Source organism: Arctopsyche grandis, chromosome 3 (genome assembly GCF_051622035.1).
Source record: "Arctopsyche grandis isolate Sample6627 chromosome 3, ASM5162203v2, whole genome shotgun sequence".
Taxonomy (NCBI): domain Eukaryota; kingdom Metazoa; phylum Arthropoda; class Insecta; order Trichoptera; family Hydropsychidae; genus Arctopsyche; species Arctopsyche grandis.
In genome coordinates this window covers 35,720,441-35,747,124 of record NC_135357.1, presented here as the reverse complement: position 1 = coordinate 35,747,124, position 26,684 = coordinate 35,720,441, and the positions used below count along the sequence as shown (strand labels likewise).

General features: G+C 33.9%; 3 protein-coding genes across 4 annotated transcripts in view; all 3 read left to right on the top strand.

The window, feature by feature from the left end:
* Positions 1 to 12,586, top strand: part of LOC143909303 (uncharacterized) — a 74,144-nt gene extending 61,558 nt beyond the window's left edge. For both annotated transcript variants that reach the window (XM_077427223.1, XM_077427224.1), the window contains exons 2-5: positions 4,937 to 5,377; positions 6,965 to 7,189; positions 8,774 to 9,433; positions 11,290 to 12,586. In XM_077427223.1, coding sequence (XP_077283349.1) covers positions 4,937 to 5,377; positions 6,965 to 7,189; positions 8,774 to 9,433; positions 11,290 to 11,931 — 1,968 coding nt within the window. In that variant the 3' untranslated portion in view covers positions 11,932 to 12,586. The remainder of the gene's footprint in view (positions 1 to 4,936; positions 5,378 to 6,964; positions 7,190 to 8,773; positions 9,434 to 11,289) is intronic.
* Positions 12,587 to 15,401: 2,815 nt separating this feature from the next.
* Positions 15,402 to 17,606, top strand: LOC143909233 (uncharacterized). The gene is made up of 2 exons (XM_077427140.1): positions 15,402 to 15,729; positions 17,536 to 17,606. Exons 1-2 carry the CDS (start codon positions 15,402 to 15,404, stop codon positions 17,604 to 17,606), a joined length of 399 nt encoding a protein of 132 aa, XP_077283266.1.
* A 153-nt stretch (positions 17,607 to 17,759) lies between these two features.
* On the top strand, positions 17,760 to 25,073 carry LOC143909232 (XK-related protein 6). The gene is made up of 5 exons (XM_077427139.1): positions 17,760 to 18,073; positions 18,500 to 18,622; positions 24,104 to 24,291; positions 24,359 to 24,511; positions 24,583 to 25,073. Exons 1-5 carry the CDS (start codon positions 17,760 to 17,762, stop codon positions 25,071 to 25,073), a joined length of 1,269 nt encoding a protein of 422 aa, XP_077283265.1.
* Positions 25,074 to 26,684: the final 1,611 nt, after the last annotated feature.

Here is a 26,684-nt window from a genome sequence, read left to right as displayed (position 1 = left end):
TTATACATTTATATATTAGAATAGCTTTCTCTCTAGTACTATTTAAGCGTGGAGAATATTATGCTCCTTTTATTTCATTATTCTTTTTTGGTTCACATGCTGTCATATATATTCATTAATATAATTCCAAACGTTTTTAACTGGGCGACGCTGGGTATTTAAAGTTGACTTTTTTTACAATTTTATTTGTTTTCAAATTTTATTTTATTCATTTGTTTCCATATTTAATTCTATTAATTTGTTTCCAAATTTTATTCTATTCATTTGTTTTCAAATTTTATTCTATTCATTTGTTTTCAAATTTAAATATCATAGAAGTTAAAAATATTGGTATTTAGCCCCCTAAATGAGTTTTCACAAAGTCGACATTTATTTCAATGGTTTTTTTAGACTTGAAAAGGGAAATTTGATCAAAATCGTTCAGTCGCTTTTCAAAGAAAATTGCCCAATTAATTGTATAGAATAATGATACTCATTTGTTTTGATTTTTTAAAAATATGAATTGGTATAATTGTTTTTATCAACACATGAGAATTTTACTACATACATACATACATATATTTTATTTTATTTTTACATATATATATTCGCCTTCCTAGACAATTAATTACAAATATTACAGTATTTTCTATTATATAAATCGCTGTATTTCGAAATGCTGAAGAATACGAAATAAACAAGTAATTAATCTATAGAGACATCTATGAATTTAGACATGTAAATAAATTTTTACATATTGTACATAAATAAAATTCAGATATTTGTGACATAGCGGGTAGGATGGTTTTCGCCAACTCGATGGAGGAACCGTTTCAACAATGAAATCAGATAAATTAGCAAACTCCGAAAGGAAACGATCGACTTGGAGTCACAAATATCCAAATGTGACCAGCGGCATTAAAAAGATTATCAATAGGGATCGAACCCGGTAACCTCTCGGTGCTAAACATAAGCGCAACCACCGAGCCACACTGCTGGCTATGTGAATCTTAGGCATTAATACAACTAACCTGGGCAAACCTGGCATACTTTCTAGATCTTAAAAGTGCAATAGAATACTTTTCTTTGAGATGGCTGTCATATGAACTCACGCTTCATTGATTTCATATTGAATTACTCATATACATAATATGGCACAGCCACAGTGACTTTCATTCGTTCTTATAAATAGTCGTTCAATTAATTTTTAAACTTAATTAATAGTTTTCGCAAACACATTATACGTTTATACATACATATCTGTCTGGTGTGACGTGAATATGTTTTGCACTTTAAATATTATAAAAGACCTCGGCATCGTAACGCACAAGTCTTCACGATAAACACTTTATCTATAAAAAGTGCCCAAACTTGGCTTTACGATATCAGAATGTGGGTTTGTTTTCGTGAGTGTGTGTGTGTGTGTGTGTGTAATTTCTCGGGTTTGTTTAGCATTTAGTGGTATAGGCGTTGTTCTATTTTAATTACTGTATGCATTTACTTTTAAATGTTAAAACTTGTCGGAAGGCTGTGTGACTCATTCGATGACAGTTTTGTTCGGTTGCCTGCAAAAACACTTTTATTCTGCATACAAATTGTATCATAGTTTATAATTAATCATTTTTAATTTTAATCAGTGGCCTTTCGTTGTAATTCCTATGTTTGCGTCGTTACCCACTCTACAATCTACAAACACACAATATTTTACACTATTATGTTCTCATACCCTTTTTTTACTGATATATGATCTTAACAGTATTTATACAATATTAACACTCAAATTATTTTTAATTATTAAAAAATTTTAAGAATTTATCAGGAATTAATAATAACAATGACATTTAAACTTTCATCATTTTTTTTATTTTTATTTTTAATAACAACACATACCAGGAAGGCATTACAGGCAACCCCAATGCGCCTTCCTGGCCAATTACAAATATTGCAGCATTTTTTATTCATTATATAAGTAACTGAATTACGAGACACTGAAAAACTCGCAAATATCTATCAAATCGTACACAAACTTATTTATTGCACATTAATCAAACACAAATTATTGGTGACATATTGTATATATAGAAAGGATTTTGGCCATTTTTACCGGGAACCGTTTCAACAATGAAATCAGAGAAAATCGGCAAACTCTGATAGGAAACGATCAACCTGGAGTCACAAATCCAGGTCTAACCAGGAGCATACTCTAAAAAATTCATTTTCACTCGAGGCCCGGCCCTGGGATCGAACCCGGCACCTCACGACGCTAAGCAGAAGCTTAACAACCGAGCTATGCTGCTGGCTAAGGGATCATGAAGGGATCTACCTCATTCCACCAACTTATAATATCTCAAGACTCGTTTTCCCGACTTTTTCAGTGTATCTCGTCATCGAGTTTGTATACATATACGAAAATGTTTTACATAATGAAATACTTATTTTACGAGAAAAACATTAAATATTAACAAAATATAGTAAGAATTAATTTTTAAACATTTTAAAGTTGTTTAAATAGCTTAAAAACCTATAAATTATCACAATATGTCTCATATATTAAAAATATTACATAAAAAAATCATTTTTGTATACAATATACAAACTCCTGTTTTAGCAGGCGAAAAGTTGAGAAAACGAGTCTCGAGATTTTGCGATTGGTAGAACGGAGCGCGATGATTTACCTGAAAGACCTTTCCTTCTTAACTATCATATTCTATAAATGTTATTTATGTATTTTTTATTTAATGTTATTTAAATGTTTGGCCACAGTGTCGTTTTGGGTCGTCATTTTTCAAAATAAAATAACATAAAACTGAAGAAAAATGTCTCAACAACCTAATGATATACAGTCAGTAAAAATTTCAACTATGTAGTATCTTTTTTTTAACAAATTATCTATTCTGATCAATTAAATGCAGGCTTCATTGTCTTTCATTTAAAAGTTTGATTCATTGTCTCGAAAGTATTAGAGGATGCGTCCTTCTTCTACGGTGCTAATTTAAACTGACCAAGTATCTAAATATACAAGTTATGATGAGTTTAAATTGGGACTCATAAAAAATTAAACGATTCTTATATCCCGTCTAGAGTTTTCCATTATAAATATGGACAATTTATGTATACATATGTAGTGGTTCTGAAGTTTTTGTCCGACGACGAGAATAATAGAAACGACGTGCACGATTGCTTTTACATAATCATAGCACACTCGATCGAATCAAACACTAACAAAACAATCATTTATCGATTTTAAAAATGGCGTAGAAAGTCAATCGTATGTGTCTTATAACAATGACAATAAAGAATTTACGTGGAAATGCTTAATTTCTCACTTTCACTGGTTTATATTATTACTATCATTGATGTGTTGTTATTATGTATTCAAATTTAATATCAGATGTTTTCACTTGAATGTAAAATTTTACCGTTGTTATTTTCATGCTGCGCAAACAGTATCATGGACGTCTTGAGGATATCTTGGATCGTCGCAGAGAGTTAGTAGCTGTTGAATTGAGAATCCTATGCTTTTGTTGTGTTGTAATATTCATATATATGTCGCTCAAATAATTGTGTAAAGTAAACACAGTTGGTAACCATAACTCTTTCGTATGCAATTCAATTTTTAATTTAATTTAATTTATTTTTTAATCTGCTTCAAGGCTCTGTAGACGAGTATATTATTTTTTTAAATTATTTATTATGATTTAAAAGTGAAATTTTTATACAAAGTCATACGTCGCCTTTTTCAAGTGCATTTTTCAACATGGCAAGATGGCTCGTATGAAATTATTCATCGTTTATTTTACTTATACGTATATTTTCAAGTAGCTCGTATATTATTTTATTTATTTTTCATAATTGACTTGTTTATGTATTTTAAAACATCATTTATTTAACACTTTCGTACAGTTCTTTGCACCATTTTTGTAAAATCTTATGTAAAGATTCATCACTATATCTAGCATGCATTTCCAGTAATGTCATCCAATGGATTTTCAAAAAAACAATTGTCAATAATATAAATAAGCACACATGTATATGTATATGTTACAGTTGAAGTGTATTTCAGTTGCAATATATTCCAACTGGCGTTTTAGGTCATTCATATTCGAATACAATTCAACTAGTAGATTATATCTCTACAAGCGCATTTACACTTTCAACAATGTGCGCCAGTTGTAATATAACAGTTGAGTTTTGACAGCTCTGATGTCTTTACTAATGCTTTAAAATGTGTTTATATTTGTTGGATATAACTATAGAGCTAATAAGTACCTTATTACAACAATTCTAAGATTGTGTTCAAAACAAAAATGTAACTTTACAACTCAATTTACTAGTCGAGTGACGTTTTCACTAAAACCTATCCTCGCCATATTACCTGGTACCAATTTATAGTAGAACTTTATTTTCAGTTGTAATATATTTTGACCAGTTGGAATGTAATTCGCCATATGAATCAACTTGCATGTGTTAGACGGAATATATTCCAACTAGTCAAAATATATTACAACTGAAAATACACTTCAACTGTAGCGGTAGTTGATACCAGGTTAGATGGAATATATTCCAACTAGTCAATATATATCACAACTGAAAATACACTTCAACTGTAGCGGTAGTTGATACCAGGTTAGATGGAATATATTCCAACTAGTCAAAATATATTATAACTGGAAGATACACTTCAACTATAACATATATACTATTTATAATAAAATATATTTAAATATCCCTGATAATTTTCATATAATGCCATTGGAATTTTGAACGAAGAGTTCCTGGAAACCCACTGGATGCATATTTGTCGTGCTCTTGATATGATGGTAGATCTATGTACATATATTAGTTGCTTGAAGCATTCCGCATGTGTGTTGTCTTAGAAAGCCGGCAATGTTTGTAATGTAATCTACATACATTGGTATGAAATTTCCTGACGGTTTGTTTCGTTTGCCTTTTTCAGTTGGTGGAATATCATCTGGAGTTTCTGACGAAGCACCCGGGCGAGGTATTCTTCTACGGCTGTAAACTATGCACGCACCGTTTCACGTCTCGGAACAGCTTCCTGATTCACATGAAACTACATGACGTCCGAAAGAGGTATCCCTGCGGCGTTTGTGATAAAGCTTACGATCGCAAATTCCAGTTGGTGCACCACCTGCGCCTGCACACGTCCGACACCCCGTTCGAGTGCGAGGTGTGCTTCCTGGCGTTCTCGGATGAGCAGCAGCTGTCGGAGCACGGCCGCGTGCACACGTCCGACAAACCGTTCGAGTGCCGCTACTGCCTGAAGGGTTTCCCGCAGAAGAAGGCGCTGATTGTGCATCTGCGTATGCACACGGGCGAGAGGCCCTTCCCTTGCCAGTTCTGTGAAAGAACTTTCACACAGAAAGCTCATTTGCAGGTACACGTCAACATTATTTGGCCATAGCAACGAATCGGGAATACCTGTCCTATATAAATTTACATTCACAATATATGTAGAAGCTACATACATACCTACATTGGATAGCATTATACGATACAGTCAAATTTGTAAGATAATATCTTGAATAAGATCTACTGTGTATTACATTTCCAGACATACATACATAATTCATCATTTTTCCGAGCATAATCTGTGGACCTTTTGTGATTACAGGAAAAGTGTACGTTTATTGACGTCAGAACTGTCTGGAAGTTGAAAATTCAATGAATTTTTAAGGCTTTGCTATGGGTAATGTTTGATTATCGTATTGAATTCAGCCGAGTAATGCTATATTGTGTATATATGTATGTAGTTCGGTTTCATTTAGCTCTTGAAGATGAAAAATCTTCAATGGAAGTGTTCATTTTTAAGATACTAACAGTTTATTTGTTTCCGCCCCACCCTGTTCAATATACAAATATAAATATAAAAAGGTCAAATGGTACTTTTTTAATTGAAAGTTAACAATGCTCGTAATATAAAAAAATATGTATTCGGATACGTTGCAAATATAAGGTTTCATTTCAGCCTATATATAGATGTGAGATTTGTTACATAAATGAAAATCTAAAGGGTGTGGTTCAAAGTTCTGAGAAATTACAAAGCATCATCAGTTTTTTCTCCGACCCAGATTTTTATTTTTGCCAATTGTGCCTGCTTTTGACTGAATATTTCACTCAATTTATTTAATACAATTTTTTTTCTTCTTAAATGTGTATTTTTAGTCAAATAAATCAGGGGCGTCATTTAAGGGGGGCTGGGATGGGCAGTCGCCCCCCCCCCCTAGATTTGATGGGGACTATCCACGTTGTTTAATGTATTATTATGAGTTTGAATTAAAATAATAAACCAACAAAAGTAGAATATTGAAATTCTTTAGAATACTGTCATGTATAAACACGTCGATTTTTCCCAGAGAAAAAAATGTGAACTACCAAATATATTTTGTTTTGTTGTTTGTCTTGCTTTGAAAGATTTTCAGGAGATTATTTTGTACTTTATATACACTAATTTTTTTAATATAATACACCCCCCCCCTAGAAAGTCATTCCTTACTGGTCAAAAATTTTGCCCCCCCCCCCTGAGAAAAGTTGAAATGATGCATATATTTATTGTTGAAAATCACTAATCCTCTTTTTTAATATCTTGAATATATACATATGTGGGCATTTGGCGAACATTTAATCAATATCTGGCGCTCTTATAATGATGCGAGGTCTTTATAGGTATATTATATGTGAAAAGAATTAATATTTGAAATGCCAATGGATCTTATCATTTATGTTTTTACATATTTCATATTATTTGTTGACTCAATTCATAGTGTCTGATATGAAAGCGCCAAATGCTGTAAACGTTCAGTAATACTGTTGATAGAAACATTGAAATAGTTATTAAATTATTTAAATGGATAGTGACTGTTGTATATATGTTGTATATGGAAATTTTTTTTATTTTTTTTTGAAGATGACTATTTTACAAGTCGAATCTGTGAATTAACATGTGCTTTGTTGTCTTTTCCAGGGTCACATGGTCCGCATTCATATCCCAAAGAAAAAGGTTGAATATCACAAGATTAACGATATGCAGCCAGCTACCCAGAAATCAGTATTAAGTATTTTTCCTCAGATGAAGCCGTCTGACAGGCTTTCAAACAATTCGGAAATTAGAATCAATCCCGTCATGACGGAGGCCGACATCGCCGCATTCACTGTAAATACATTTGTTAATGTGAATTGTCGTTTGACCGTACGGAACATTTTATACATTTTTCAGTAGTTTTTAAGTACGACCAACCTTCGCACACACACAGAAAATACGACGACTGTAAATTTGACATTAAAAATTTAAGAAATTGTACGTTGATTGTGTGTATCGAAAGGTGATCGTATTTATAATGAATAGTTATAAGATTATTATAAGTACTTTAAATTAGAAAGATAGTTTTCAACCGGTCAGTATGTGGGGAAGTGTTTGAACACCAACCGCCGCATGACAGATTTACCTTTTTACATTTTCAATACTCACTTCACATTTAGAAGTGAATTTCGAAAAAATATTAAAATTATTATTGACCATTTATTGAAAATAGTGACCATATTTTTCATACGATAGTAAATTTTGCACTTATCTATTGTGTAACATTTTTATCATCTTCAGTAAACAAAATAATTAAATTTCTCTGCTCTGAATCTATATATTATATATTAAATACATTATACTGATTTTTTTACTTTGTATTAATCTGTCCCGTATTGATTAGTTCTTATCGCCTGCACTCATAGGGTTAAATCGATTAAATTTGTGTTTCATTTTGTGTGTACTTAATACGAAGTTAAGGCTTTTATTTATCGACCGAATAAGTGTGCCGGCTAGACTTTCTGCTTTTCGAGCTACATTAAACGGTGTGCGCTTTGTCTGAGTATATACAAAGTATACATACACGTCTCGTAGCCGTGCTAATGTATTCGTAATTTACATAAGAATCGAATGACAAGCGTGGCGTCCGAAATGTGAAATCACTGCACTTTAGTGTTTCTCGTAAACAGCTTAGAATATATTATACTTTTGATGCGGAGTGGCTCCGACTCGACTGATCCACTTCGGAACGCTCTCCCGCCTGACGTTCGAGGAAAGGAGAAATATGGTTAGAGATGTTGTGGGTTTGATTTAGTTTTAATTGTTCGCGTTCTACTTTTTTCAGTCACAATGGAAAGGTGGAAACAAGGTTCAAAATGTTGATAGCGCTGAGCATTGTGTCGGAAAAATATCATGAGAAAAAGCACTGTTTTGTAGATTCATTCAAAACTTATGGACGTAGAAAAAAATCGTACGTCTCAATGTAAGATCTACTATTGATCGATACATTTTGTGAATCGTTTCGGAATTGATGATGTTTAATTTGAATTTGTCAGTCTTTTCTCGGTTCAATCTCTGTATATTTATCTGTTTCTCGATAAAAACTTGTTCATGCTGTATATATGTAAATGGAGCCTTAGAGACGGGAGACCGTTTCAAAATGTGTCAGTCGTATTTGTGTCAACTCTGTGTAATGCATATATAAAAAATTCGCACGTCTCAGTGTAAGATCTACTATTGGTCGATACATTTTGTGAATCATTTCGGAATTGATGATGTTTAATTTGAATTTGTCAGTCTTTTCTCGGTTCAATCTCTGTATATTTGTCTGTGTCTCGATAAAAACTTGTTCATGCTGTATATATGTAAATGGAGCCTTAGAGACGGGAGAGCGTTTCAAAATGTGTCAGTCGTATTTGTGTAAACTCTGTAACTAATGCATTTGAATACATGTGGACAACGTATCGTTTTCAGGGTCAGCGCGAGAAGCTGATCGGCTGCGACTTCTGCGACAAGAAGTTCACGTACGAACGCAACAAAACCAACCACATGAAGAAGCACAGCGGCGAGGCGCAGTATGAGTGCGAAACTTGCCAACGCAACTTCCCGACCAGGAACAACCTGGCGTCACATCTCCTCACGCACGTGTCCAGCGGCAGCCCGTTCCGGTGCGACATATGCGGCCGGGAATTTAACATGAAAAGAAATCTCATTATGCACGTGAAGAGTCACAACAACGAGCGGCCGTTCGAGTGTCCCGCGTGCGAGAAGTCGTTCAAGTTGAAGTATTTTTTAGAATTGCACCTGACGCGGATCCACCCGCACATACGGTTCGAGGACCTGCCGAAGAAGGTGCCCGAGAACGTGGCGCAGATGCAGAAGACCGCCGTCAGCGCGATGATCGCCCCGATCACACCCAACAAAAGAAAACAGAGCCAGCCAAAGAAAGTTGTTAAAGTGGACTATGAAAGTGATTCGAACGACATGAGCTACGGGGAGTACTCTAGTGAAAGTGAAAACGATATGAAATACGACGGGTCCGTCAACGCTACCAAATTCGTGGAAGTCTACTTGCAAGAACCAAAGAACCTCAACTCTAAGAAGGACGACGCTATGGAGCCCAAGTCTCTGCAGGTGACGATAAGCTTTATTCCGGCCCTATACCCTGACTAACAACTGTAGCCTTTTATTAACATTTGGTCAATCATACCGTGTATGAAGCGGCGTATGAAGACTCCGCCATGTTTTCCGGCTAGTAAGCCCTACCGGCATTTCAAATAGTACTGCTTATCAGTGATGATACACTAATGGTAATATGCTGATTTAGTTTTGTATTGTATTAAAACTCACAGCATAGCAAGTGTAAAAACTTACTCATATGGTTTGGTTCCTTTTGGCAAAACTCTTAATTAATGTATGCAATACGGTGCGCTTGCCATTTTTGATTGAAAGCAATACATATAATATACGCATAGAATATGTACTATAATGAATATGATTATGATCATGTTAATGCACAGTAAATATCATCATCGATTTTGCAAAACATGCTATTCGCATTTTTTAACGATTCTGAAGGCCAAGGGATAGCTGTTTTTTTTCCCCAGTACGTATTTAATGTCTGTTTTATTATCAAGTTAATAATATGATTTCTTCTAGTGGTAAAAAGATACCATTTAATAAAAAATCGTTGTAATGGTGACGAAAATTAACATACATTTGCATGTATATGATATTTTAAAAGGAATCATGAAGTACTATTATATAATGAGTTAGATACTTCTTATATTGTCGCTCTGAGTAACAAAAAATCACGTTTTTTACTTACTGGAGTGAAGGTTTATTAATTTTAAGTAAATTTGGCCCGCTAAATTTGAATATGACAATGATTTTTGTTGGTTTCTTCTCGCTTATGAGATATGAGCGTTTAAATAATGCGCAATTTTAACAGATATTTGACTTTTGCAGACCTTAACTGAAAAACTAACATTGCTGTGGCAAAAGTGAGAGTTGGGAACAATAGTCAAATGTTTTTTCTATTGATTATAGTTTTAAAAATATATATTGAAACAAAAAAATCAGTCCTTGTAAATGTAGTGAAATATAGAACTGGCCCAATTAATGCACTGATAAAAAATATATTTTTTATTTTTAAAATTCGTAAAGATTATTAATTATAAATATTTTAAAGCTATAAAAAACCACACACACAATAGGAAAAACATCTGTCTATTGATTTCAGTACTCCCTTTTGGCACAGCGATACTACATTTTGAGTTACAGACTGCAAAAGCCAAAATACTGCAAAAATTACGCATTTTTATTACACACCTCTTTTACGTTTCACTTACGATCTTAATTCAGGAAAAAATTTGCCTCTTATCCGATCGTTTTCATACCATATTGCTCATTTTGGTCATCAATATAAGTAAATGGATCCTCCGTTATTACGATAGAGATAAAATATCGTTCAAGACGCGTTTGAAGTTTTTAAATTTTAAATCTGGGTGACGTCTATGTAGTCTTTAGTTTTATACATAGATGGCGGTAGTAAAATAAAATTATTGCTATTTTTATTCAAAATAATAATTTTATATACAAATTATTTTTAAACGCTTATATCCCATAAAAGAGAGCAAAATCAATGTCATATTTGTATTCAGTGTTATAAACTTAGTAAACATTGATTAGTCTTGGCTCAGGTAATTTTTTATGTTGCTCAGTGAAAAAATATTGATTTGGTTTTGAATTATTAAAAAATAACGTTACTTGATAATCAATACAAAGACAAGTTTTCAAATAAAAAAATTATTACTTTTAAAGTGTTTTTATAAGTATCTAAATTTACATGTACGTATTGACTTTTACATATGTACATATTATTAGTATGTTATTTAATTAAAAAAAAATAATAATATAAGACCAACTATGTATATATATTATGTATTATATAATATAATGAAGTAATATGTTTAAATTTTAATTTCCAGATTAATTTACCTCATGACCTTCGACACGTGAAAAAAATGTTGAACGTGAAAGCGGCTATCTCTCCAGCCGTCACCGAGATGAAGAACATTTCCTGCCCGCTGTGCCCCGTGATGGTGTCGAGCAAAGCCGTCCTGGCGATCCACATGAAGGAGCATGACAAGAACAAACCGCACCAGTGCACCATGTGCGACAAAGTCTACATCCAGCAGGCGAGCTTCGAGAAGCATATGCGGAAACACATGCTGGACGGCACGGCCGGCAACCACACCAGTGCCGTGGAGCAGGACAGCTACAGACTGAACTATTTCCCGCAGCTGAAGGCCGAGGCCGAGGGTTACTCTGACGCGGGGCTGCACGTGAAGGGCGACGGCCGGAAGCCGCTCGAGTGCAAGATATGCCGGAAGAAGTACGCGCAGCCGGCCAGCTTCGAGAAGCACATGAGACAGCATTCCGAGTTGGAGGAGGCCAAGTCCGAGACGATGGTCTTCACCGACAACGTGTTCGAGAAGCTGCAGAACCTGCGCGGCCTCAAGTACTCGGAGAGCGCCCCCGAGAACGAACAAAGCAATGAAGCGCCGGCACCCGAGGGCGGTTACATTAACCCAAGTGACTTTTTAGAAGTATCCATGGATCATTCGTGATTAAGATTTATTTAAATTGATTGATATAATATTGATATATTTATTTTTATGAATTAGTTATTATTCAGATTAATTATTTTTTTATTTAAGTTATTTGTTGTTTACATATTTTTAAAGTTTTTATACATTTTTTATATTTCGGAGAAAGAAAGAAAAAAAGGATAAAAAAAAAAACAATAAATATAAATACTGTTACTTTTATAAAATTGTGTTTTCATTTTATGACAGTAGGGAATTATGTTGTTGTTAAGAATAGTAATCGGTGATATTAAAACGAGGAAGGACAAACACTGGTTGTTCTATGATCTGACATGTGCGTTTGATTTTAGTTTGTGTAATGAGAAAAGGGACGTTGTAATATAATATGTATGTAGTATTATTGGAAAAATATATATGCAATAGTCTGTCTGCGTTGAATGAAAACAGTTGATCAGTATTTTATATTTTTTTTTGCAATTTGAAACATTTCTGTTATTGATGTTATTATTATTATTTTTTTTGTATTTCAATTGTAGTCAAAACAATTAAAGATTGTTCCATATATTGTAAAAAAATTTTTTTGTTGTATAATTTGTATTCGTATTTTGCTACGAAGCTTATTTTTTGGTTTAGATTTTTCCACTTTTAATTTCATATTGGAAATTTATAAAGAATTATACTTAATAAAATAAAATTAATAAAAAAAAAAATAATGAAGCATTTAAGCTTTAATTACATTTGTAAGTATGATTTGTCGTCGCTCGACATGAACATTACTTAATTTCAATAACAATCGTCGACGAGACGGTTCAGATATTTGTAACTAGAGATATAATAAAAATAGTTAATTCGCTGCCTCAATTTCAATGCCAAATAAAAAGGTTATGCTTTCGTTTCTACGGAACGATTACGATTGTCAGGCCGAGTTGTTAGCGTTTATATATAAATATATATACATATATACAAATTAGCGTAATTTCAGTGATCTTTGCGTACAAAACACTAAGATATTCAATGATAATGTTGGAAACCTGATATTTTTGTATACGTCTTTGATCGGACCTCACTTAAGAGATTTTCTTTTTGTTTTTTGTTCGTTTTAATTTTTTTTCGTTGTACATTTTTGCGTACGAGTCCCATGACATTGTGCACGTCTCATTCGGAGACACGCAAACGACTCTGTATATTAAAATAGGAAATAATAAGAAAAAAATTCCACAAATAAACCACTTCTTTTGAAATCTAATGACATTTGTAATCTTCGGAAACCACTGCTTTACTTGAAAATGTAAGACTGATTCACACTCAAGATATATGTTTCACTAATCATGTTTTAGCTGTAATGTTTGTTATATATTGATGAAATAATGTTCTTATTGTCAATTTTTGATTACAATTTAATTTAGATGTTTAAACATTTATATATATAAATAATATATTGTTACATACTAGTTATTTATATTAACTTATCTGAGCTAAGTTAAAACTTAATATGCATAAACAGGCAAAACGAAAGCAGACGGCCGGTCTTTGCCCGCCTTGCGAATTCGCTCGGTACAGTTGCAACGAATATTTGCACAGTATACAGTTTCAGCGAATGCAACGCGTGCGAAATCGGCCGATGCTATTATTAGCTAATCGAGCATTTCTTTATTGTGTATTTGAACATTCTCTTCATTTTTGAAAATGAAACTGTTGTTATTTTATAATACTATTAATTGATATTATTCATATTTTTGTATATTTCTTTTTTTGAACAATTCAATGTACTAATATCTATTATTTTTGACTTTTTTGTTGTTGTAATTCGAATTGCAAACATCCCCCATGAACCGACTTGACGAACTCGGCTGTATTTATTCAAAGATTATTATATAGTTTAATTATATGTTTGTTTGTTTTTTTTTTCATTCACGATTCATTCCATATGAAATTATCCCCGTATATATCCGTTGGTAGAATTTGTATCGTCACGAGAAAAAATTGAGTAATCGACTGATGTGGGTTTCTAACTACACTTATACCTGATTGAAACACGCTTAGGTCAATTGTATTATATCAAATTATAATCCATATTGTATTCCAATCATTCATCCAAAGATGGTGCATGAAATTTGGTTGTAATTAAACATATATATATTATATATATATAATTATATTTCTTTTATGAATAAATATTTCTTGACACCTTGTGATTTTTTTATTGCAATTGTATTATAACGTGTACTACTTCCTTTATATGTTCATTAATTCATTTGAAATTTAAGGGCTTAAGAGGGCTGGACACCAGCGCCTTGTCCATACAAACGTATTACAAATCTCCCTTCCTCAATTGTGGCACTAGAGAAATGATTTTTTAATATGCTATGGATATCCACCATAGGCATGTTTCTGTGGTTTTATTTTTTTTGATTCGTTATTTTTTATAGGAGCTAGAAGCCGCCAAACATCTATAAAATCGCCTCTTTTTTACACCCAAGAAAATAGTCCAGCGTGCTTATTTAACGGTTGATTTTTAAAAAAATACGAGCACACGAACATAGAAAACATCTTTCTTATACCGATGATGATTTTTTTTTTTAAATTGGTCCAGTTTCGGAGAAGAAAACTGGAGAATATGAAACCTTGATTTTGTCTATTTAAAATAGGTATTATCTGATCGAAGCGCAACTGTCGCATTCACTCAATATATATTATCGCATTCACTTAATATATACAGTCACTCAAAATATATATCAAAGAAAGGAACGGCAACAAAATTAAGGTTTCGGGTATACAGCCCTCTTAATATAATTTTATATTTCTATCCACCTCTTGAAAAGTCGCTGCGATAGTTGACGATTTATGGATTTATGTACAACACCAATTGACAGTAAATGAATACAATAGACTACAATTGTATTCATTTACTGTCGATTGGTGTTGTGCATAAAGAGTGTTAGTGGTGTCATTAATAAAAACAACAACAAATCAATCTATTTGAAAAACAAAGATGGAAAATTTGCAAGCAATACGGCTGAAAAATGCAATATTTGGAAGGAATATATAGAAGAAAAATTTCAAACACAACTTACTGAACCAGAAATAAGGGAAGGATTTCAAACATCAAGTCTGAGTATATTACAATCTGAGATTGAAAATGCAATCAAAAAGGCCAAAAATAAAAAAGCTCCAAGAAAGGATTCTATTCCTGTAGAATTATTAAAATTATTGGATGAAGAAGGCATTCGAATACTGACGAAACTTTTCAATCAAATATATGAAACTGGTAAAATCCCTCAAGAATGGTTGCAGTCAACGTTTATTCCCTTACCAAAAAAAAATAAGCCAACCGGCTGCAATGACTATAGATTGATAAGTTTAATGAGCCACACCCTTAAAATACTTCTCAAAATCATCCAAGAGAGAATAAGGCGTAAGTGCGAAAGTATGATAAGCGATTTGCAATTTGGATTTTGGAGGATTGGGAACAAGGGAAGCGTTAACACTGCATGAACGTACTCCTACAAAAGTGTAGGGATTTCAAAAAGAGGATATACGTCTGTTTCATCGACTTTGAAAAAGCATTTGATAGAGTGGAACATGATAAATCAATCCATGCACTAAACCAAACCGGTATAGATGCAAAGGATATCGCTCTTTTGAAGAACCTGTATTGGAACCAATCTGCTGTCGTGAAGGTTGAAGACTTGGAAACCGAAAAAGTAGAAATTAGTCGAGGGGTACGGCAGGGATGTGTATTGTCGCCCATGCTCTTCAATCTGTATTCGGAAATGGTGTTCAACCAGGCAGTCGATAGTCGAATAGGAGTAAAAATAGGTGGCGAAATTATAAATAATATCCGTTTCGCTGATGATACGGCAATATTGACTGAGAGTGCCGAAGACCTACAATCGTTATTGATCGCAATTGATCATTCATGTTAAAAATGGGGTCTGTCTATTAATATCAACAAGACAAAATCAATGGTAATATGTAAAGAAAAGACGGATCCATTAAACCTGAGTGTGCGCGGACAAATGATTGAACAGGTCGAACAATACAAATACCTAGGAGCAATGATCAATACGGAAGTCAGTTCCGAAATGGAGATAAGAAGAAGGATCGAAATAGCAAGAAATGCCTTCGGCAGCATGACAAATGTTTTATGTTGTCGAAGGTTGTCTATGAAATTGCGTTTAAGAGTCCTGCACTCCTATGTTTGGTCGGTGTTGCTGTACGGATGCGAAACGTGGACACTGTTAGTGGCATCCATGAACAGGATAGAGTCCTTTGAAATGTGGTGTTACCGGAGGATGCTAAAGATCTCGTGGAAGGAGCATGTAAGAAACGAAACAGTCCTCCAGCTTCTTCATAAAAAGAGAGAGCTTCTTGACACGGTGAAGCGCCGTAAAATGGAATACTTTGGCCACATTATTCGCGGCCCCAAATATTGCCTTCTACAAACAATCATAGAAGGGAAAATAGAAGGCAAACGGTGGCTTGGGAGAAAGAAGCTCTCTTGGCTCCGGAACATCAGATCATGGATGGGACTCGGTCTCGAAAAGCTATTTCGGCTTGCCCATGATAGGGAAGAATTCGCACGGGCCATAAACGATGTCTGCCCATGGTAGTCGCCTACGTCTGAATACGGATTCGGCATTAGAAGAAGAAGAAGGTGTTGTGCATACATATGTATGTACATAAATCGTCAAATTTACTCTGTAATATTACAATACTATTTTTTAAATTAAAGTGAATGGCCCTAACAGAGAAATGTTATAATAATATAAGTGGCTTTAGGCCCATGTTGTTTGTTGTGTGTTTTTGAATGCATTGTGCAATTTTTAACGATGCACTTGCCCATCTTGCGAGTAATATAGATAAACAGAGAAGTTTTTATCTGACATACGTCGAGCACCAAACATCAAATACGACTGATGCTAAAATTATTTAGGAATGTCTGTGGGCAATCGTCACTTGACAACAATATAACGCCTAAAGCTTCTTCTATTATTATAACATTTCTCTGGATCTAATTGTATTCCGCGCGTTGTAGCGTAGTTATGGAGACGTACCGCGTAATATTGACACAATTTATTTATTCGTAAGGGCCCTTTTATTATTATAACATTTATCTGGGCCTCAAGGGTTCGGTGATTACTAGTCAAACGTGAACCGGTCACAGGACAACCGGTCGCTCTAGATCGGTCACACGTGATCACCCGTCACACCCTAAAATCGGTCAACCAGTTTTCTCGTGACCGATTTTAGGGTGTGACCAGTTTTCTCCTGACTAGTTTTAGGGTGTGACCAGTTTTAGTGTGACGGGTGATCACGTGTGACCGATCTAGAGCGACCGGTTGTCGTATGACTGGTTCACATATGATTAGTAGTCCATTTCCCACCTCAAGGAACTAAGGACCCGTCTTTTTAGCATTTTGTAATAGATGCTAAAAATTCACATTTGCGCAATTTTTTGGAATTTACAATTTATGTTTATTCTCATGTTACTCTTTCCTAATAGTTGTCATTTTATATAATATATATTAGCTATACATTTAATGTATTTCATTAAATTGTATTGAAAAGTATGTCCAACACAAATAAATAAGATACATTAAGCTAAAATGAAAAAAAAAATAGATTCTAAAAATACGCAGTTTTCGTCGAAAATTGATTTTAACATAAACGAACTAAGATGTAAATACAAATAAATTGAAATCAGCGTTAAAAATAAGAATTTTCCGCATCTGACGCGCATTAATCAATGGCTGTGATAAAACCGCACTTCGGCCGCGACATGCAGCTGTCTTCGATGTGTCAAACTGTGTTGTGATATTTGAATCGGGGGCGGAGCGCCTCGGCGGATGGCGGCGCGCCAGCTGCTTGCCGGGTGGCGAACTCACCATCACCTGCTGCACCAGCACCAGCTCCAGCTCCAGCCCCAGCAGCTGGAGGAGAACAGTGCAGACCAACCGGACCGCGCTGCAGCGGGTCTTCACGTGACGAGATGGGACGTGGCTGGCTTCTGCGTGTCCATCCTGGGCCACCTGGTGGACGTGGCGGCAGACCTGAACATTGCCCTGCGCTACCGAGCCAACCACCACATGCCGGCCTTCTGGTGGACGCTAGCCTTCCTACTCCTTCCGGCCTTCATCAACACGGCGGTCTCTATAAAGATGTAACACACATTCATCATCCTAATTCCATTATGCTTAAAGGTCGCTCCCGAGCAATCTTCGACTCTTATTTATGATGTGTTCCGTTTCAGAATTGACGAGAATCGTCGTACGCCATTTTCAGTTAGAATGATCCCACCTTGCACAATGCTTCGGTAAACTTCGATGTGTATTAAATTGCTAACATAACCAGTGTGCGTTTTGCTTGACATTCTAACTATAATCACACGATGCTATGTGTCACGTTTTAGTGCTGAAATTCATTCATGTATTCGTCATTGTCCTGATATGAATGTTGTTGAATTTGTTTTCGTTTGTGCAAATACATTGAGCAATATTCAAATGTTTTTAATGTATTGTTGATGAATTTTATGCAGCAATCTATATATGGATCTGTATCGGAATACATTTGTATTTTTATTTTCTAGGTACGCTCAAGACAAAGAAAAATTAGACTCGCTGTCAAAGAAAATGACCAAACAAATGATTTTACGCGTCTTCGTTCTTCTCTTCCAAATGGCACCTATATTACGCTACATCGACGCTTTAAGGTAATCAATAATGCAGTTTTACACTCTTGTCCCATCTTGTAGGCTGTTTTCGGGCGTCAACGCTTTTTTTTTTTCTACTAATGGAAGATGAATGCCAGCCAAGAAACTAATTGTTATTCTAGCATCTTTTGAAAAGAAATAGCTGCAACTTTAGTACCTGCTATGCCCATTCATTAAGACTATTTTTGTATGCAATTACTGTTAACCCTTTGAGTCTTTTCTGACGAAGGCCCGCCACGCTGAAAATTTCCAACTAGAATTATTTATAAATCCAATAGAAAGCAGATATAAAAATTATAGCCAATTCAAACAAACCGTAGATAACTACCGCCGAGGATTTCGAGTTTTGTAAAGGTGTGTTTAGACTCTCTAATATATCTTGCAACAATGTAAAATAAACAAAAAAAGTCTATTAATGAATATATTTTTCCAAAACTAGTTCATTGTTGTTAAAATGTAATGCTCGCAATCTAAATGCCAAGCCACAATCTAAAATACGCAGTAGTAAGGGATTTCCATCGGGAAATTCTGCTATGGTTATAAATTCAGAGTAAAACAATTTTAGTAAACGTTGACAAATGAATGACACGGATCACACGACCCATGTACAATGCATTTTTTTTTTTCAATGCTACCCGGAAAGGCTTAGCGGGTAGTATTCTTGTCTACTTTGTACATGCTCAAAATACAACGCCTATTTTCATTTTTCAGGCCCATGGACTTGTTGGCAAAACGCCGATCAGCGTTGGTCAGCATTCAAAGGGTTAACTTAACACTTTTTTCTCTAAGCAATACATTATTTAGCTGCCAGTAAGGATGTTCATTTTATTTCAAAATAATAATAAAGGAACCGACTAATTAAAAAAAGGGAAATAATGTTTATTACGGACTGACGACTGATGCTATTGATTTATTTTATTACAATACATAGTACTTGTTTATTTATTATGATTTATTTGACTAAAATACGTATTATATTGTTGCGTAGGGGTGGGTGGAGGACCCAAGTAAAAGGCCAAAGTCGTGTCACAGCATTTATTGGTGATTAAGGAGATGCACACACTGGCAGTGCTCCGTCCAGAATGTCTTGATATCGCCTAAGTACCGCCTTATAACAGATAGGTCGCTCAGGGCATCTTTGACGTCCAGTTACTTCCCTATTGTTTAGGGGGACGCGACAATTGGTTCAAGTCCAAAAGGTTCAACGACAAAATGTACCCGACAATTGTGCACTGACAAAATGTACCCGTGACAAAATGTTCACGCGACAAAATGTCCACGGAAATAACGTTCAAGCGACAAAATGTTCAAAAGTCCTAAATTTTCCTATTTTAATTTAAAAAGTAACTTTTTATCTACAGTTCAAACGCTTAAAAAGTTTTTTTTTCAATTTAAATAAGTAAATATTGGATACGGTTAAGAACCTCTAACATTTAAACTAATTCAATGACATCTTAAAATGATATTCAATGACATTCGCTTAAAATGTAATTTTTCAATTTAAATAAGAATATTTTGGATACGGTTGAGAACACCTGTAATTTATACTAATTTAATGACATCCGCGATCTACACGATAAAAAGTATCATATATGTACATCGATAGATATATATAATAACTGGGAAACCGAAAATTGGTAATTTATTACCAAAATGTACGAGGTCTCAGGACAAAGCTGGCTGCGTTTAATTCAGCCGTTTCTACTATTTGTGATGATATGGTAGCACTAACGGAAACATGGTTGACTTCATCATTTTTTGATGCTGAACTTTTTGATTCTTCCTGGAGGGTGCATCGTCGCGATAGAGTTGATCGACGTGGTGGTGGTGTATTATTTGCTTGTCGTGATTGGTTTCGGTCAGTCCGGATGACAAATTTTGAAACTCTATCTGGTGAGGACTTATGGGTGAGAGTTGATTTTATATTTTTGAGAATGTTTATATGTGTGGTTTACATTCCGCCTGCTGCGAAAGAGGACGTATACGAGTTATTGTTTGTGAATATGATGAATGTGCGTGATTTTATGAATGAACGTGATATGTTGTTAATAATGGGTGATTTTAATCTACCTAGTGCTAATATTCATGTCCGCAATAAATTTAATTTTGTGATTTCCTATTGCGACATAATACAGATTGGTTCACCCATTAATCCAAGTATGCTTGATATTATGTTAGTGAATGAATGTAATGTGTCAGCAACGATGATCCAATGCCCAAAAGGAACTGCGATCATCCCTGAGGACCTATATCATGATGCATTACATATTGAGCTTTTGTTTATTTCTTCTGTGAGAGCTGCTTCAGCTAGTTCATCGGTTGGGGTTTCCTCACTGCGATGGAATTTTGCTCGTGTTGATTCTGAATTGGTTTATAATGAGGTTCGTTCAATTGACTGGCGCCAAATGTACCTCATGAATACTGGTGATGCTGTTGAATATTTGTATTATACACTTTATAATATTTTTGACAGTCATGTTCCTCGGTTCATCAGTTATCCTAATTCGGAACAACATCGGCGGGTATTTCCGCCGTGGTTTGGGTGCAAACTTATAGCTGATGTTCGTGCAAAATGGTTGTCTCATAGAAGATGGAAACGTAGCCAATCATTTTGTGACTATGAGAAATTCCGGACTCTTAGGAAGATCGTGAAACGTGGTGTGAGTGAGCGATATACTGTCTATCTTAATGAGATGGAGAGTGCTATTGCGGTTAATCCTAACCACTTTTTCAGATTTATTAAGAGTAAGCATATTTCACATGGTCTTGAGCATTCATTCTCATTTGGTAATAAAAGTTTTGACGGTCCTGAGATCGCCAATGCTTTTGCTTCATTTTTTAGCTCTGTCTTTGACCAGAGAAAACCATCCCTTAATGCTAGTTTGGCTTCACAAATTGGTACTGAGGGTGTCGGTATAGACATTCCGCGGGTATCGCTGGGAGATGTTAGGATGGCTATTATGAAGCTGAAGGGGTCTGTTGGGCCTGACGGTGTGCCCCCTGACGTATTAAAGGTATGCTGTAATTCGCTTTTAGAGCCTCTTCAGTTTATTTTTAACCTTATTCTTGCTTCTGGTAATTATCCTGAAAAATGGAAATTATCTAGAGTCATTCCTATTCATAAGAGTGGCTCTAAAAATGAGGTTGAAAATTATAGACCTATTGCTATTATCTCGGCTATTCCCAAAATTTTTGACATCATCCTTCACCGTTTGATTCTTGCGCAGTTTAAAAGATTATTGTGTGATGAGCAACATGGTTTTACACCCTGTCGTTCCACTACCACTAATCTCGCCTGCTTCACACATTTGATCATGTCTAAAGTTGACGTTGGTCAGCAAGTTGATGTAGCCTACTTTGACTTTCGTAAAGCCTTTGATCAAGTCAATAATGACGCTCTTTTGATCAGGTTAGCTGAAGTGGGTTTTTCAACGCGTCTTCTTAAACTCTTTGCTTCTTATCTTAGTGATAGGAAGCAATTTGTTAGATATGGTCTTTATGAATCTCCTTCATTTTTTACTCGATCTGGTGTTACTCAGGGGTCCACTTTAGGCCCATTACTATTTACAATTCTTATTAATAACCTCCCTAGAGTTTTATGTAATGCATCATGTCTCTTGTTTGCTGACGACGTTAAATTATTTTTTGCTGTCAAGGATGAGAGGCAAGCCTCTCTCCTTCAAGCTGATATTAACGCTGTCTTGGAGTTCAGTTCTAGTTTAGGCCTTGAACTTAATTTAAACAAATGTGCAATTATGAGCTATGGACGTGCACATTCACTCTATTGTCACGGATATTCCATTAGATCCGTCTTGTTGAAGCGTGTGGAATCTATTGTCGATTTGGGTATCACTTTTGATCCTCAGCTCACCTTTCACAACCATATCAAAAAAGTCGCTGACGTTTCCTTTCGTCGACTTGGATTTGTTTTGAGATATGCAAGATTATTCTCCAATCCTTTGTCTTCTCGCTTGCTTTTCAATTCGCTTGTGAGAAGTAAGCTAGAGTATAATGCGATTGTGTGGAATCCGCATGAAGCAAATTACTCTCTGATGATTGAGAAAGTGCAAAAAGCATTTCTTCGTTTCCTATATAGGAAAGAATATGGGTATTACCCATATCTCTACCCCACTCCTTTCCTTTTGGGCATGCTTGGGTATAATTCCCTTGAACTTCGGAGAAACTTCTCATTAATTCGTTTCGTTCTCCTGCTCTTACGTGGTAATACGTCATGCCCGTTGTTGCTGGAGCAGTTGGGGCTTTATGTCCCTAATCACTATGTGCGTGGTAGACATCATCATTTGCTGGCTGTACCTCCTGCCCGCACAGTCCTTTTTCGAATGGCTCCTATTCCAAGAGCTATCCGACTTCTTAATGAAATCGTTGCTGCCGAGACTGAATGTGATATTTTCCACCTTAGTGAGCGTAAATTGTCGGAAATTACTCTAACCCATTTATCTGGTAGTCTGCGCTCATCATTGTTTTCATGATTGATTGTGATTTATGAGTGAAATTTTGATTAACTCTCTTCCATTTGGGCCTTACAGGGATGTTTTGTATTTGTAGTTGTTTCTTACATATTTATTGAAACTGGCTGTAGGTGCAAGGCATTCCTTATGCTATATTTTATTTGATATTTTTACTTTATCTGTTATTATTAAATGCTATTTTTTATGTATGTATGGATGTATTTATGTTTGTGTTTAATTGTTATTTTGTTTTTTTTCTTTTTTGTGTTATATTTTTTGACCATTGTGGCGCTTTAGGAATTCCTGTTATGCCACAATGGTCTGTTTAAAATAAATAAATAAATAAATAATACAATAAAAAGTAACTTTTTCCATTAAAATATGAAAATTTAGGACTTTTGAACATTTTGTCGCGTGAACATTTTGTCGCGGGTACATTTTGTCAGTGCACCAATTGTCGTGTAACCATTGTTAAGACATGTACCCGGATATGTATTCCTACGACACTCAGTCTCACGCTATCGATCACTTCTGAGAAGGGACCAATAGCGGCCAATTCGGTGGCCATTGTTTAGCCTACTTGCACTTAGTCTGGAGATAATCCTTGAAACCAATTATAACGGTCACACAGTCTCTGGGATGCTACTCGGCCTAATCCGATTGCACTTACTCGGCGGTGTACGTAACAATATTTTATATTGAAAACCCCTGTCAACTGCATCTATAGAAAAATTAACGACCATTACAATAAGACTAAATAAAAAAAAATTAACTACATCCAAATGCAGCTTGTACAATTTACTTTTTACAATTCATTCATACATTACATACTTATGGGCATCATAAATGTTTTTCATCTACATATATATTTTTCTTTTGATCTTTCCTTGCCCCTAAATAGTATGAAATTACATGTTCAAGTACTGCCAGAAAGATCAGAATCTTCATCTTATTTTAATCTTTCGCCTTTTCCACTTCTGAATGATTTATATGTATTCTTTTTAATCTTCAGATACGCTTTGAAATCTCGTAAAGCTGAAAAAGAAGGCGACGTAGTGGCTCAAAGGAAATGGTATTGTCTCATGCTCCGTGAAGATAGCGACGCTGCACTACTCCGAGCTTTCGAATGCTTCTTAGAAGCGGCCCCACAGCAAGTTCTTCAACTTTCGCTGATGATAGAAGGACGAGAAGAGTTCAAAAGTATTAACAATTAAAAAGCACACGTATTTAAACCGATCGAATTGTTTTAAAATTATTGTTATTTTAGTACATCAGACGCTATCGGTGGTCTCGTCGGTGATCAGCATGGGTTGGTGTCTGGCGGCGTACCAACGAGCCGTCAGATTCGCCCAAGAGGATAAAGATAACATATCTTGGGCTGGGAGTATCATGCAACTGCTTTGGCACTTCTTGGTCACCGGTAATACACCACCGACACACATTTGAAACGATCGTCAATCGAATCGTCATTTAATGTAATCTTATTTTTAGTGTCGAGGATTATGTCCATAGCGGTCGTAGCCTACCTGTTTCCGTACTGGGCAGTCCTCGCTTGCGGAATCCACGCTCTGGCCATGGCCGCCTGGCTGCAATTCTTCGAGCGGTCTCCGTTCTGTTCGGACATACTCTGCGGCGTAATGTTCTCGCTGATCATGGGCTTCGTCTACATTTTCACGTACATAATGCCCGTCGAGGGTCGGACCCGATACCGATACGCCTTATACTATTCAGTGTGCTTCTTGGAGGACGTCGTGTGCACGATACTGTGGATCGTCTGCGCCAACACCACCATCAGGAACTCGTCGTTCTTCAATCCGATCATAGGCGTGACCGTCGCTCCGTACCTGCTCGGCATAGTCTGCATGATTCTATACTACCAATGCCTGCATCCAAAGATGGGCGTCATCACAAAGCACAACGGAATCACACGAATACACGATTGCACTAATTCGCCGACTAGCGATACCAACTTGCCTGTATGATGTTAGAGCTTCAAAGCCTTTAGCCATATATATATATATATATATATATATATATATATATATATATATATATATATATATATATATATATATATATATATATATATATATATATATATATATATATATATATATATATATATATATATATATATATATATATATATATATATATATATATATATATATATATATATATATATATATATATATATATATATATATATATATATATATATATATATATATATATATATATATATATATATATATATATATATATATATATATATATATATATATATATATATATATATATATATATATATATATATATATATATATATATATATATATATATATATATATATATATATATATATATATATATATATATATATATATATATATATAATATATATATATATATATATATATATATATATATATATATATATATATATATATATATATATATATATATATATATATATATATATATATATATATATATATATATATATATATATATATATATATATATATATATATATATATATATATATATATATATATATATATATATATATATATATATATATATATATATATATATATATATATATATATATATATATATATATATATATATATATATATATATATATATATATATATATATATATATATATATATATATATATATATATATATATATATATATATATATATATATATATATATATATATATATATATATATATATATATATATATATATATATATATATATATATATATATATATATATATATATATATATATATATATATATATATATATATATATATATATATATATATATATATATATATATATATATATATATATATATATATATATATATATATATATATATATATATATATATATATATATATATATATATATATATATATATATATATATATATATATATATATATATATATATATATATATATATATATATATATATATATATATATATATATATATATATATATATATATATATATATATATATATATATATATATATATATATATATATATATATATATATATATATATATATATATATATATATATATATATATATATATATATATATAGATCTGCCAATATTAATATTTGTATATAATATACCGAATATAGTATATAATGACGTGCGGAGATGCATAAAGTACAGGTTCTATTCAAAAGTGGTGAAAGATACATCAGTTTTGTATTAATAGATCTATAATCTACACTACTAAATATATTACTTACAATCTTTTAACCGTTTGCCCGCGGCCGTCTTCTATGGAAGCTTTGCGCGACAAGTCTGTAGTGCGGCTGTCTTCCATAGAATTTCTGAACTTTGCACGGGATTTTGAGCTTTATATGCGCTTATTTCAACTGTTTTAAGGTTCAAAATTGGTTGAATATATTACTGAGAGTTGAAAGCCATGTATTCAATTTGCTTAAAATGAATATATACCAGTCAAAATTAGTGGTTTTGTGGAACCATACTGAAACCTCGTTTATGTGACGTCACGTCTGTTGAACAATGGCGACGATACGTCTCAATTG

What these genes read in the sequence shown, in the direction of transcription:
- LOC143909232 (XM_077427139.1), top strand. Translation starts at nt 17,760, where the DNA reads ATGGCGGCGCGCCAGCTGCTTGCCGGGTGGCGAACTCACCATCACCTG. An exon ending in ACGGCGGTCTCTATAAAGAT is followed by an intron (nt 18,074 to 18,499) that starts GTAACACACATT and finishes TTTATTTTCTAG; the next exon opens with GTACGCTCAAGACAAAGAAA. An exon ending in TTGGCACTTCTTGGTCACCG is followed by an intron (nt 24,512 to 24,582) that starts GTAATACACCAC and finishes TCTTATTTTTAG; the next exon opens with TGTCGAGGATTATGTCCATA.
- LOC143909233 (XM_077427140.1), top strand. Translation starts at nt 15,402, where the DNA reads ATGAACGTACTCCTACAAAAGTGTAGGGATTTCAAAAAGAGGATATAC. An exon ending in TCGAATAGGAGTAAAAATAG is followed by an intron (nt 15,730 to 17,535) that starts GTGGCGAAATTA and finishes AAAAAAAAATAG; the next exon opens with ATTCTAAAAATACGCAGTTT.